The sequence below is a fragment of the Octopus bimaculoides genome, chromosome 7 (assembly GCF_001194135.2).
Source record: "Octopus bimaculoides isolate UCB-OBI-ISO-001 chromosome 7, ASM119413v2, whole genome shotgun sequence".
NCBI classification, from domain to species: domain Eukaryota; kingdom Metazoa; phylum Mollusca; class Cephalopoda; order Octopoda; family Octopodidae; genus Octopus; species Octopus bimaculoides.
Window position 1 is genome coordinate 67,000,768 of NC_068987.1, and position 12,946 is coordinate 67,013,713.

The 12,946-nt window shown below is 36.9% G+C and overlaps 1 protein-coding gene across 1 annotated transcript in view; it reads left to right on the forward strand.

Annotated features, from left to right (window-relative positions):
* LOC106868223 (beta-1,3-galactosyltransferase 1) overlaps positions 1-12,127 on the forward strand; it is a 14,726-nt gene extending 2,599 nt beyond the window's left edge. The window contains exon 2 of the mRNA XM_014913388.2: positions 4,346-12,127. Within this exon, the coding sequence (XP_014768874.1) occupies positions 4,346-5,520 (1,175 nt within the window). The 3' untranslated portion in view covers positions 5,521-12,127. The remainder of the gene's footprint in view (positions 1-4,345) is intronic.
* The last annotated feature ends 819 nt before the right edge of the window (positions 12,128-12,946 follow it).

Below are 12,946 nucleotides of genomic sequence, written 5' to 3' on the forward strand. Positions count from 1 at the left end.
AGTTGTAGTGCACCGGAGCATTCATCATCATCATCATCATCATCGTTTAACATCCGCTTTCCATGCTAGCATGGGTTGGATGATTTGACTGAGGACTGGCGAACCAGATGGCTGCACCAGGCTCCAATCTGATCTGGCAAAGTTTCTACAGCTGGATGCCCTTTCTAATGCCAACCACTCTGAGATTGTAGTAGGTGCTTTTACGTGCCACCGGCACAAGGGCCAGTCAGGCGGTACTGGCAACAGCCACGCTCAAAATGGTGTTTTTAACATGCCACCTGCACAGGAGCCAGTCCAGCTCAAATGTTTTTTCACGCGCCACTGGCACAAGTACCAGTAAGGCGATGCTGGTAACGATCACACTCAAATGGTGCTATTTACGTGCCACCAGCACGGAAGCCAGACAGCTGTTCTGGCAATGATCATGCTCGGATGATGCTGTCAGCGCTCCACTGGCACAGATGCCAGTCATCAAATTTGGTTCAATTACGATTTCGATTTCACTTGCCCTAACAGGTCTTCGCAAGCAGAGTTTAGTGTCCAATGAAGGAAAGGTACACATAAGTGGGCTGGCTACATCCCTGGCAAAGGCCACGGACTATGATCTCACTTGGCTTGCCAGGTCTTCTCATGCACAGCATCATTACCTCCGCCCTAGCGAAGGCAGAGGTATCGTTTGCAGTCATGTTTGTTTGTTTGTTTGTCCGTGGACAAGATATCTCAAGAACTGCTGGATGGATTCGGATGAAACTTTCAGGGATGTTTGGCTTCATGACTGGCACAAACCAATTAGATTTTGGGATCGATCCGGTACCAGACAAGGATTCTGGATTATTTTTCCAGTCTTTTTACTTAATTTTTGAGAGTGATCAGGTTCATTTTTAGTATTCTCGTTTGTGAGAGCAGTCAAATTCATTTTAAAAATCATCTCTGGCTAATCATTGATAGTACATTAGTGTCACCTTGGCAGAGGTTTGCGATCTCTGAGTGTTGTTGTTGTTGTTGTTGATGTTGTTGTTGTTGTTGTTGTTGTTGTTCCTGTCCTCTTTCCTATAATCCACTCATTTCTATATCTATGTTTACTCTTAGTCTGCCTCTGTATCTGCCTCATTCTCTTACCATATTTCTTTCACTATCAATGGAGTATTACTCCCACATCTAGACATGATATTCTTACACAAACATCCTGGGCTTCATCTAGAGAAGGGCCACTTAACTGATGGACATTCAATCACTGATAGACCTGTTTCAGCCTCTAAGCTTATTAATGTGTTCTCTTTCTCTCTCCTCTTTTTGTCTTTTCTATCACTACCATAGCAGCTTTTATTCCTTCGAGCTGGTCAGTCTCATACCATCTCTACTTACAAACTACTGGCCTACTTTTCTCCCTTCCGCCCTGTTCAACACTTCAGTTCTACTCTAACTTAAAACCATGTACAAAGAAATTCATGGCACTACGTATCCTGAACAATTCCACCTTTGTTCTCACTGTATATATCATCAATTATCATTATAAAATAGCTCTTCTTGTCAGCTCCCCACTAACTATATTAATAAAAGCGAATTTCTGTTTGTCCATTTGGGACCCCTGTATCTCAATCTACATTTGTTCTACATAGATATATTGTAGTTTTTTGGAATCAGGATGATCCTGGGATTGAAAATTCGCCCTACATTTGGTTCTTGAAGCTCAAGCATTGGGATCTGATTTAAAAGCATTTGGGTTGCTATTTTGCCATTTTGATTGGCATTTGCCAGATGACATCAGTGATCAGGGGAGAGATGAATGGCATTGGCTTCATTACTTTTACATGGAGATAAAAACTTAGGAACAACTTGACCAACAGCTGAAATTCAACTTGGGACTAGAACAATGGAATGATTGCATTGCAGAATTAATTCTCATCCGTCCTTAACCTCTGATCAAACTACTGGGGTATATAGTCATTATAAACATATTATCGTCATGCTATGTAGCTCTCTTTAGTTTGGGACCACAGGCTCAATTAGCTTTCCGCAGGGGCCAACTTAAAAGTCTTCACAGAGTGCAGCTTTTAAACTAGTTCTTAATTAAAAGAACTAAATCAACCACAGACTTATTAAAAAAATAACCTCTAAAATAGGACATTCACTTAGCTCTTTTATTATTATTCTTTCAATTAAATCTAAATTTCAATATTTAAAATGTTTTTTCCAGCTTCACATGTCAATTCTGTCCACTACTCCCTACTCATTTACCTTTGGCAATACTTTACCTTTCCATTTATATTCTGATCCCTGTACTTTGTGGGTATTCCCTGGCACTTTGCCACCATCTCTCTTTTTTTTTTTTTTCTATCACCCTTCTCTCTCTTGCACTCTCACACTCTTTTCCACTCTTTCTCCTATTCTTGATCATTCTCTCTCTCTCTCTCTCTCTCTCTCTCTCTCTCTCTCTCTCTCTCTCTCTCTCTCTCTCTCTCTCTCTCTCTCTCTCTCCATGTAGCTCCTCCACAGCAAGACACTTATTTCTGTCCCTCTGTCACAATCCAACCTCTCTTCACCTGGCACAAGGCCACCTTCTCCAATGCCCCCACCCCTCTCAAAGGACCTTTGTCTTGTGAGTTACTTGGTGGCCATGGCAATGATGGTGCTACATAAAAAGCATTCGGTCCACACTGTAAATTGGTTGTTGTTTAGAAGGTTATCCAGATGTAAAAACCATGACAAAACAGGCCTCACCAGTGCTGGTGCCACATAAAAAGCACTGTCCACTCTATAGAGTGGTTAGTGTAGGAAAGGACATCCAGCTGTAAAGATCATGCTAAAACAAACAGTGATGCCTGGTGCAGTCTTCTGGCTTGCCAGCTCCTGTCAAACTGTCTAACCCATGCCAGCATGGAAAACAGACGTTAAATGATGATGATGAAGATTGTGAACAGTATGCACCCTTGGTAGAGCCCGACACTCCAGTTGAATGGTTTTAATTTAGCACCATTTATCCAAATACAAATACTAGAGCATTTGTATAAAGACTTCAAGGTAACAAGAAACTGTCCATTGATCCATTATTCCTGCATCCCTTTCCACAACATGTCTTTGAAGGAATATTATTTGAGAGTCATAGCTTGGAGATCAGAAAGACACTTCAAGTAGAGTCATTACTTCTCCAAATTGAGAAATTACAGGTCTGATACTATGGACATGTGGTAGAATGACCCTGGGAAAAATCACTGAACAGGTTTTACAGGTAAAACCAACCAGCAAGAAACCTAGTGGTCGACCACGAACAAGATGGTTGGATAACATCGATGAGCTTGGTTGGTCTCACTTGGAGACTCAGCCAGATCAATTGGAGATGGTTGCTTCTGACAGTGCCCAATGGAAGGCATACTTGAAGACTTTGTCTCAATGGCCCTCTCAGGAATAAGTGGGCGAAGATGAGATGAGAATATGTTTTTCTATATTTTATTGTTGGTATTTCATGTATAACTGTTTGTATAAGTTGTTCACGGTTATACTATTTATATAATAAGTCTCAATTTTTGTGGATAACTCAAGACTTGACTGTTTGTTAAAAGAGAACATTGACTTCATATATGTGGAAACACTTTGTCAATAAAAGAAGCTACTTCTCATATTGTGTGTCTGCTTATCAATTCATGTCACTAATAATTGTTGTTGAGAAAGTCTGATCAAGTAAGCCTTTAGCATGAAGATATTGAATGAAATGTTTCTATCTTTGAGCATCCTATATTTATTTTAGGTTTCTTTATCTTCGCAGGTCCTCATCATCCTTTAATGTCTGGCTTCCATGCTGTCATGGGTTGGCTGTTCAACAGGATCTGACCAGTCAGTGGACTACATTATTCTCTACTGTCTACTTTAGCATGGTCTTTACAGCTGGATGCCCTTTGTAACAGCAACCACTTTACAAAGTGTACTAGATGCTTTTTTTTTTTTTTTTTTTTTTTTTTTTTTTTTTTTTCTTTCTGTGACAAGACCACTAATGATTATTGGTTCAGATCACATATTTGTGATTTAGAAATTCTGACCACTTGTTCATATACTTTATAACATGGAATTATTGAATGAAATGTTCCTAGCTCTGAATAGCCCATCTTTATTTGAAGCATTTTGCTTCCTCTTATTCATCATCATCATTTAATATCTGGTTTCTGTACTGACATAAGTTGGACAGTTCAACAGGATCTAAGTAATCAGAGGGCTGCATTTTATCCCAATATCTACTTTGTTATGGTTTCTGTAGCTGGAACCCTTCCTAATTTTTATTTTTTATTTGCCAACTATTTATTTATGTTTGTAACTGCTGTAAAGATAATTATTTTTGCCTTTTTATTTTCAGTGTTTGCTCACACCAATGCAGATGGTGATACTGATGCAGTTCCTCTTGATACCTTTGTCACGTCACGTCCTAGGGACCCACACTCTGCTGTACCTGAAAAATTTTACAACGCTCCACAAAATTGTAATCCACATCCATACATGTATCTTATTAACCCTTCTACATTGTGTGTCCATAAAGATGAGGTATTCCTCTTAATTCTTGTTCGCACAATTTTTTCACAATTTGAGCGTCGGATGGCAATTCGAGAGACGTGGGGAGACAAGAAAAATTTCCGCAATGTCAGTGTGGTAATAGCTTTCCTCTTTGGTAGAGACCAAGACCTTCATTTACAACCATCTATTCATCGTGAAAGTGAAATTTATAATGATATCATCCAGGAAGATTTTATTGATTCGTATGGCAATTTAACCCTCAAAACTGTTATGGCCTGGAAGTGGGCAAGGCTCTATTGTCTACATGCCACTTTTGTCATGGTGATGAATGATGAGATGTTTGTGGATATTTTCAAGTTGATTCCTTACTTACGTCAGATATCTCTGAAATCTGAATATGTTGACCATTTTGCCTTGTGTTACTTCTTCCCTTGTTGTGACTTAGTGTATCGCAGGGGTAAATATGCTGCCACTAACTACACCAGTACAGCATATCCGGAGTACTGTTCGGGTGTCGCCTATGCAGCATCTATGAAAGTCATCAATCAACTTTATCTCATGTCTATTGACACACCAATGTTCATGCCAGATGATGCTTGGGCAGGGGTCCTTGCTGAGAAACTTCGTCTGAAATTCATTGACACTGATTATGTTTTTGAGGGTATTTCTGTCAAAAATGGCATACTGAAGAAGTTTATGAATCCTGACTATCTTGGCAGTGCAACTATGATTGCAGTGTTGGACTATGTATTTCCTAACCAAGAAGCTGTCATCATTCGTCACTTGTGGCGTATTGTTCTTGATCATCACCGGAAGTCTTTCTTACGTAATCAAGTGGCAGTTAAAAAGATGAATTTAAATACTGACTGGGAGATACTTGAAACAAACAATGTTTTTTATTTGGTTGCTTATATGATGTTTGTTGATGTGTTTGTTGTTGGGATCATTTTATGCTTATTGTTTTATCGAAGAAAAATCAAATTAGGCTGCAAAGCATCATACCAATGTCTGAATTACTGACAGTTTCTTTATAAATCCTTCCACTCTCTACAGAAGTTCCATAAAACAACCAAGAAGTTTTGTACTTCAATATATTATGGGTGTACTATATTTTAAGTCAATGTAATATATAGTGTAAACATGTAGTGTAAACAATCAAACGTCTTCACTATCTTTTCAAATATTGCTGCATTTCACATGGAATTTTTGGTTCTCCAGAGATATCTTGGTGTATAAGTTGACTTAACCTTTTTTGGCTGTAAACTTAAATCTGAAAGATTCAACTTGTATGCTGGAAAATACAGTAGGTGTTTTGAGAGAAAAAAAAAGGACTAAAAAGAGATGCAAATGTTTAATACTTTTTTCTATTTTTATTAAGAACACATTCTAAAAATATGTGGAGTAATTTATTTTTTCATGCTTGATAGCTGTTTAGTAAGGCATAATATTTGTAATTCTTTTGTCTCATTTCACCTTATTCAACTTGACATCATTTTCTATCATTCTAGGGCAAGAGTTGAAGGAAAGTTCCTTGAATATTTAGGCCATAAACTGGCTTAATCATAGAATCCAACAATCTGATATGGTCCGATTCCAAAAAGCTGGCAGACCATATTTACATATACATACATATAGATATACATACATTCACACAAGTAATACATACATATGTACGTGCATACTCACACACACACACAAAGTGTGCTGAAAAGTTTCAGTCTTTGGGTAAAAGAAAATACAGGAGGATCAGCTAATTATTAGTTATTTATTCACCATATTCCCCTCTCAGATTCACACACTTATTGCAGAGGTCCTTCAGTTTTTCTAAGCCCCTGTAAAAGAACTTGGAAGGCTGGGCCTCCAACCAGGCCTTTCACAATATCCTTAAAGCCAGGAACTTTTCAGCACCCCCTTGTGTGTATGTATATATATATATATATATATATATATATATATATATATGCATTTGTCACTTCATAAAAAAAATGTACCCTGTCCATTTAATTGCACAGTTCACTTGAATATTTCAGATTGTTGAAATGATGACTAACTTCCCCATGTACGTGTGTTTATGTACATATATATCACATCCAGTTGGATCCCATTCATCTGTCTTCTCCTTACTTCCTTGTACCCCTATCATCATCTCTACATCACAGTTTTCTTTTAAAATTGTGTGTGCATATGCATCTGTATATCTATCTATTTCTCACTCCTCTTTCTCTCTCTCCCCTCATATATATAACACAAATTTTAATTCCTACAATCTTATCTCTTCCCTTACATTGCTAATGCTTTTCAGGAAACCATGGACATCACACAGTCTCATTTCAGTTCTCATACAGAGCTAAACTCTTATCTCATTTAAAATATAAATTTTTCATATTTTATTTTCCTTCACTGTTCATTATGAATATTTGTATCATATTTTTGCAGTTTTTGTATTTAAATTTTAAAATATTGACCTTAATTTTTAAATCCTAGCACTTTACATATATTTATATGTGTCTGTGTATGTATGTATATATGTGTATATATATATATGTGAGTGTGTACATATAAGCATACATACATATGTGTATGTTTTTATATGTTCATATCTATAATATATAGATATGTATACACACACACACTCACACATTTATAGACATATATACTTATATATACACACATATATACAAATACACACACACACACACATATATATACACATAAATACATACACACATGGACATACATATGTGCACACACACAACAGATGCACATGCATATACATTTGTTTCACCTGAACAAATGTATCCGTAAATCATCAGCTTCAAGTGACACACACACACACACATATATTTCTTCACTCACTCTACCAAGTTTTCTATTCTACATTTGTTGTCATAATGCCAACCCAGGCTTTACGCTTAACAGGAAAATACCTTCCATAACCAAACATGGCATCATGGCATAATATCTTCTCTCTGTACACATCAAATCTCTTGTGTGTGACTAAAGAAGTAAATGATAGCTTTATTGGAATTGTGTCTCCAGTTTGTGGCATTGTTAGCTGCTGCATTTGTCACTTCATTAAAAAAAAAAATGTACCATGTCCATTTAATTACACAGTTCAATTAAATATTTCAAATTGTTAAAATAATGACTACCTCCCCCATGTAATAGCATTCTTAAAATTTTATTACTAATGTTATTGTTGTTATTATTATTATTATTATTATTATTATTATTATTATTAATATATTTTTGGCTCTTTATGTTTAAATTCTGGTGAAGTTAATTTTACCTTTCATCCTTTGGAGGGTTGATAAATTAAGTATCAGTCAAGCGTTGTGGTCAGTGTAATTGCCTTACCTACTCCCCTCAAAATTTCAGATCTTGTGTCTGTACTATAAACAGTTATTGGTATTAAGGTGGAAAGCTGGCAGAATCATTAACATGCTATACAAAATGCTTAACAGTATTTCGTTTGTCGTCATGTTCTGAGTTCAAATTCCACCAAGGTTGACTTTGCCATTCATTTGTTCAGGGTCAATATAAGTACCAGTTGAGTACTCGTGTTTGGGGTTTGTACCTATAATAGAAAGGATGATGATTATTATTATTATTATTATTATTATTATTATTATTATTATTATTATTATTATTATTATTATTATTATTAAGGCAGGAAGCTGGCAGAATTGTGAGCACACTGAGTAGAAGTCTTTGCAGCATTTCACCCATCTTTACATTCTAAGTTCAAATCTGCTGGGGTCAACTTATCCTTTCATTCTTTTGGAATCGATAAAATAAGTACTAGTTGAGGACTGGAGTTGATGGAATTGACTTAACCAAAATTGCTGGCTTTGTGCTAAAATTTGAAATCATTATTATTATTGTTATTATTATTAATCCAAGGTCGACTTTGCTTTTCATCCTTTCGGGGTTGATAAATTAAGTACCAGTCAAGTACTGGGGTCGATGTGATAAATTTACCCCCTTCCCCAAAATTTCAGGTCCTATGTCTACAGTAGAAAGGATTATTATTAATATTAAGACAGCAAGCTGGCAGAATCGTTAGAATGCCAAGCAGAATGCTTAGTGGCATTTTGTCCATTTTTATGTTCTAAGTTCAAATTTCACAGAGGTTGACTTTGCCTTTTATCCTTTTGGGGTCAATCGACTTATTCCCTCCCTGCATAGTAGAAAGGATTATTATTATTTTATGTTTGGCTTTTGCTTTGTATTTGTACAAGTTGAATCCAAGTTTCACCCAGAGACCTCAAGAAACAACAAGTTAGAAGTTCCAAGTTCGTGTTACAACTAGGGTGCCATATTTTAGGTTCTGCACAAAGTATTATTTGAATTTGGTTTTGCATGGAAGTTTTGTTCTAGAGAATATCTGTTAAAACATAAGCAAATTAGAAGTTTGTTTTAAAAGAAATTTGATTATAAGATGATAGTCTGATGTTAAGATGACAGTAAAAAGTGTTTGCTGTTACGTACATTAAAAGTATTTTGACACTGTTTATGGATTAAAATATTTTGGGGATTACATAAACAATATTTTACAAGGCGGTGAGCTGGCAGAAACGTTAGCATGCCAGGCAAAATGCTTAGCAGTATTTCGTCTGTCTTTACATTCTGAGTTCAAATTCCGCTGAGTTTGATTTTGCCTTTCATCTTTTCAGGGTCGATAAATTAAGTACCAGTTACATACTGGAGTCGATCTAATCAACTGGCCCCCTCCCCAAAAATTTTGGGCTTTGTGCCTAGAGTAGAAAAGAATATTTTACATAGGATATGGGCAGTTCCTATGAGCACTATTTTTTTAATTTCTTCCATTTTGGGATTTCCTGGTATATGAGCTAGGTAGCAATCAGCCCCTTTTGCTATCATTCCTAGGGCACCTATGACAACAGGTATTGTTTTAGTCTTGAGGTTCCACATTTTGCCAATTTCTATTTCAAGACCTTTATTCTTGCTCAGTTTTTGGTAGGTCTTGACAGATACATTTATGTTGATTGGGACAGTCATATCAAGAAGAGGGATGATTTTTGTCTGAAATCCTTCGATATGTCTGCCCTATTTGATCTATCTTTCTGTCAGTTTGAACAGGGAAGTTCCAAAAGTGTGAGATGTGGTCATTTTCAAGCATTGGTGGTGGTTTGTGTTCCCACCAGTTTTTATCATGGTGCAGGTCCAAGTCTTTCCAAATTACCCAGTGAATATACTGCACTGCTCTACCATGCCTATTGAGATAATCTTTAGTATGATGTTCTCTTGTTTTTGTGCTTTAAGACAAGTTTTTAACATCCACTCATCAGAGTTTTACAGGTAGGTGTTTAGGCCAATTGTGGCAATCTTCATTGTTAATTCCAGTTGTAAAAGTGCACAGCCACCCTCTTTTCTTGACAGGTAAAGTCGTTCTATATCTGCCCTAGGGTGGTGCATTCCATGCATTGTCAACAATTTTCATATTTTGCTGTCAAGATTACATATTTCAGTAATTGACCAGTAAATAATATTGAAGCTGTTAGTCACGACTGATATGGTTAAAGTGTTGATCTTTTCGATCCTGTTTCTTGCATTCAGCTCTGTCTTGAGTATTGCCCTTAACCTGCAATAATATTCTTTACTGATCTTTTCCCTCATCATCAGTATTATTGTTATTATTATCATTGTTGTTGTTGTTGTTGAGGTGGTGAGCTAGCTGAATCGTTAGCATGCCGGGCGAAATGCTTAGCAGTATTTTGTCTGCTGCTACGATGTGAGTTCAAATTCCACTGAGGTCAACTTTGCTTTTCATCCTTTCAGGATTGATGAAATAAGTACCAGTTACGTACTGGCGTCGAAGTAATCAGCTATCCCCTCCCCCAAATTTTCAGGCCTTGTGCCTACAATAGAAAGGAATATTAATTTTATTATTATTGAGGCAAGACCTTCGTACATTGGGCCTCACCGAGGCGATGACTACGGACCGAGACCTTTGGAAATGGGCTGTGCGTGAGAAGACCCGGCAAGCCAAGTAAGATCGTTGCCAGTGCCCCTGGACTGGTTCTTGTGCGGGTGGCACATGAGATGCACCATTTTGAGCGTGGCCGTCGCCAGTACCGCCTGACTGGCTCCTGTAGGATTTTCGAGCGAGATCGTTGCCAGTGCCCCTGGACTGGCTTGTGCGGGTGGCACATAAAAGACACCATTTCGAGCGTGGCCGTTTTCGTGCGGGTGACACGTAAAAGCACCCACTACACTCTCTGAGTGGTTGGCGTTAGGAAGGGCATCCAGCTGTAGAAACTCTGCCAAATCAGACTGGAGCCTGGTGTTGCCATCCGGTTTCACCAGTCCTCAGTCAAATCGTCCAACCCATGCTAGCATGGAAAGCGGACGTTAAACGATGATGATGATGATGATGATGATCATCATTGTTATTATTGTTGTTGTTAAGGTGGCAAGCTGGCAGAATTGTTAGTACATTAGGAAAAATGCTTAATGGCATTTCATCCATCGTTACATTCTCAGTTCAAATTCCACCAAGGTTGACTTTGCCTTTCATCCTTTCAGGGTTGATAAATTAAGTACTAGTGAAGCACTTGGATCAATGTAATCAACTGGTCTACTCCCACAAAATGTCAGGTTTTGTGCCCATAGTAGAAAGGATTGTTATTATTATTAAGGCAGTGAGTGAGCTGGAAGAATCATTAGCACACCAGACAAAATGCTTAGCAGCATTTCATCCATCTTTACATTCTGAATTCAAATTCTACCATGGTCGACTTTGCCTTTCATCCTTTCAGGGTTGATAGATTAAGCACTAGGGTCAGTGTAATCAACTGGTCCTCTCCCCCAATATTTCAGGCCTTGTGCCTTTAGTAGAAAGGATTATTATTATTATTATCATCATATGGGCATTAAAAGCAGTGAGCTGGTAGAATTGTTAGAGCATTAGACAAAATAACTGACAGTATTTCTTAGTTCAAATTCCACCTATGTCAACCTTGCCTTTCATCCCTCCAATAAATCAACTACCAGTCAAGTACTGGGATTGATAATGTCGACTATCCTCTACCCATCAAATTGCTGGCATTGTGCCTAAATCAGAAACCATTATAACAAAGTGATAAAGGATTTTTTTTTTTCATTTTCTACTGCTGAAGTTATAACTGCATTTAAATTAAAATTTGGGTTGATGTGGGTTGGGTCAAATTAAAGCTATTACCAGGAATTTAGTACAAGATATTCTACTGATTCATTCTTTAGTGAGAATAAAATGTATTTAAAACTGCTGAGTTGTAATCCTTTCTCACTTAGCTGAATGAATGAATCTAGGGAAATTGCTTTAAATTGCTTTTTATCAAAATTCATTTTCAGATTTCATCCAAAGACAGATATACAATATAATGTTTCTTCATTTTAAAGCATCATTGTAATTTATTTTGGTACACACTGCTGATTACTTCCAGCATATAATTATTCTAGCTGGAAATACTTGTCCATTAATTTGTTCCAGTCTTTGTCTTTTACTACACAACACTTGGCAACAGGAATGTTAGCGGTGGTGTTATTGTTGTTGTATTTTATGTTGATGTCTTCTCTTTCCTTGTTTGAATTTTAAATTAAAATATTTACTCTTTACTTTTTATCTGCTGTTTTTGTGTTGACTTATTTATTAAATCATATCAGTGTATATTTGTGTTTCTGTATGTGTGTGTGTTTATACACACACACACACACACACACATATATATATATACATATACATATATATATATATACGCATAATTATTACAAATAAAAGGGTAAAGGATTATTAATTTATTAATAAATTAATAATTAATAATTTTTACCAAGCCCTTCGGTATGTAAACACCATTATCGGTGAAGAACTTATTTAAAAGTTCTTATAAATTTATAAACATAATTAAGGGATCAGCAACAGTTGCTTCACCACATACCGAAGTTCAGAAATAGCAGCTAAAGTGCTAAAACTCCAACAGATAGCAATACTTGTAACTCACAAAGGCAAAACAAGAAAAAAAACGACGAAACTAACCAGTCTTAGTTAATCATAGACGCATTTCTGGATCAGAAAAGTGAAAACTTTTCATTTCCTCAGTATGATATTCTAGACTGACTGGCTTATGTAAGTTCGGAGATGCTGTTCACATTATGCTGATGCACGATGTCGCTTGGTCGTGCATGCATAATTGCCTGCATCTTCAAATTTTCAAATTAGAATGGAGATCAATAAAATCAACCCTCCCCGTAAATTAGCGGTTCGGCAATGGAGGTCGTTAAAATCTCCCACCCCTGCGTAACTTAGTGGTTCAGTAATGGAAATCAATAAATTGACCACCCCCGTAAATTAACGGTTCGGCAATGGAGATCGATAAAATACCCCCTCCCCGTAACCTCGAGGTTCGGTAATAGAGATCGATAAAATGCCCCCCCACCCCGAATT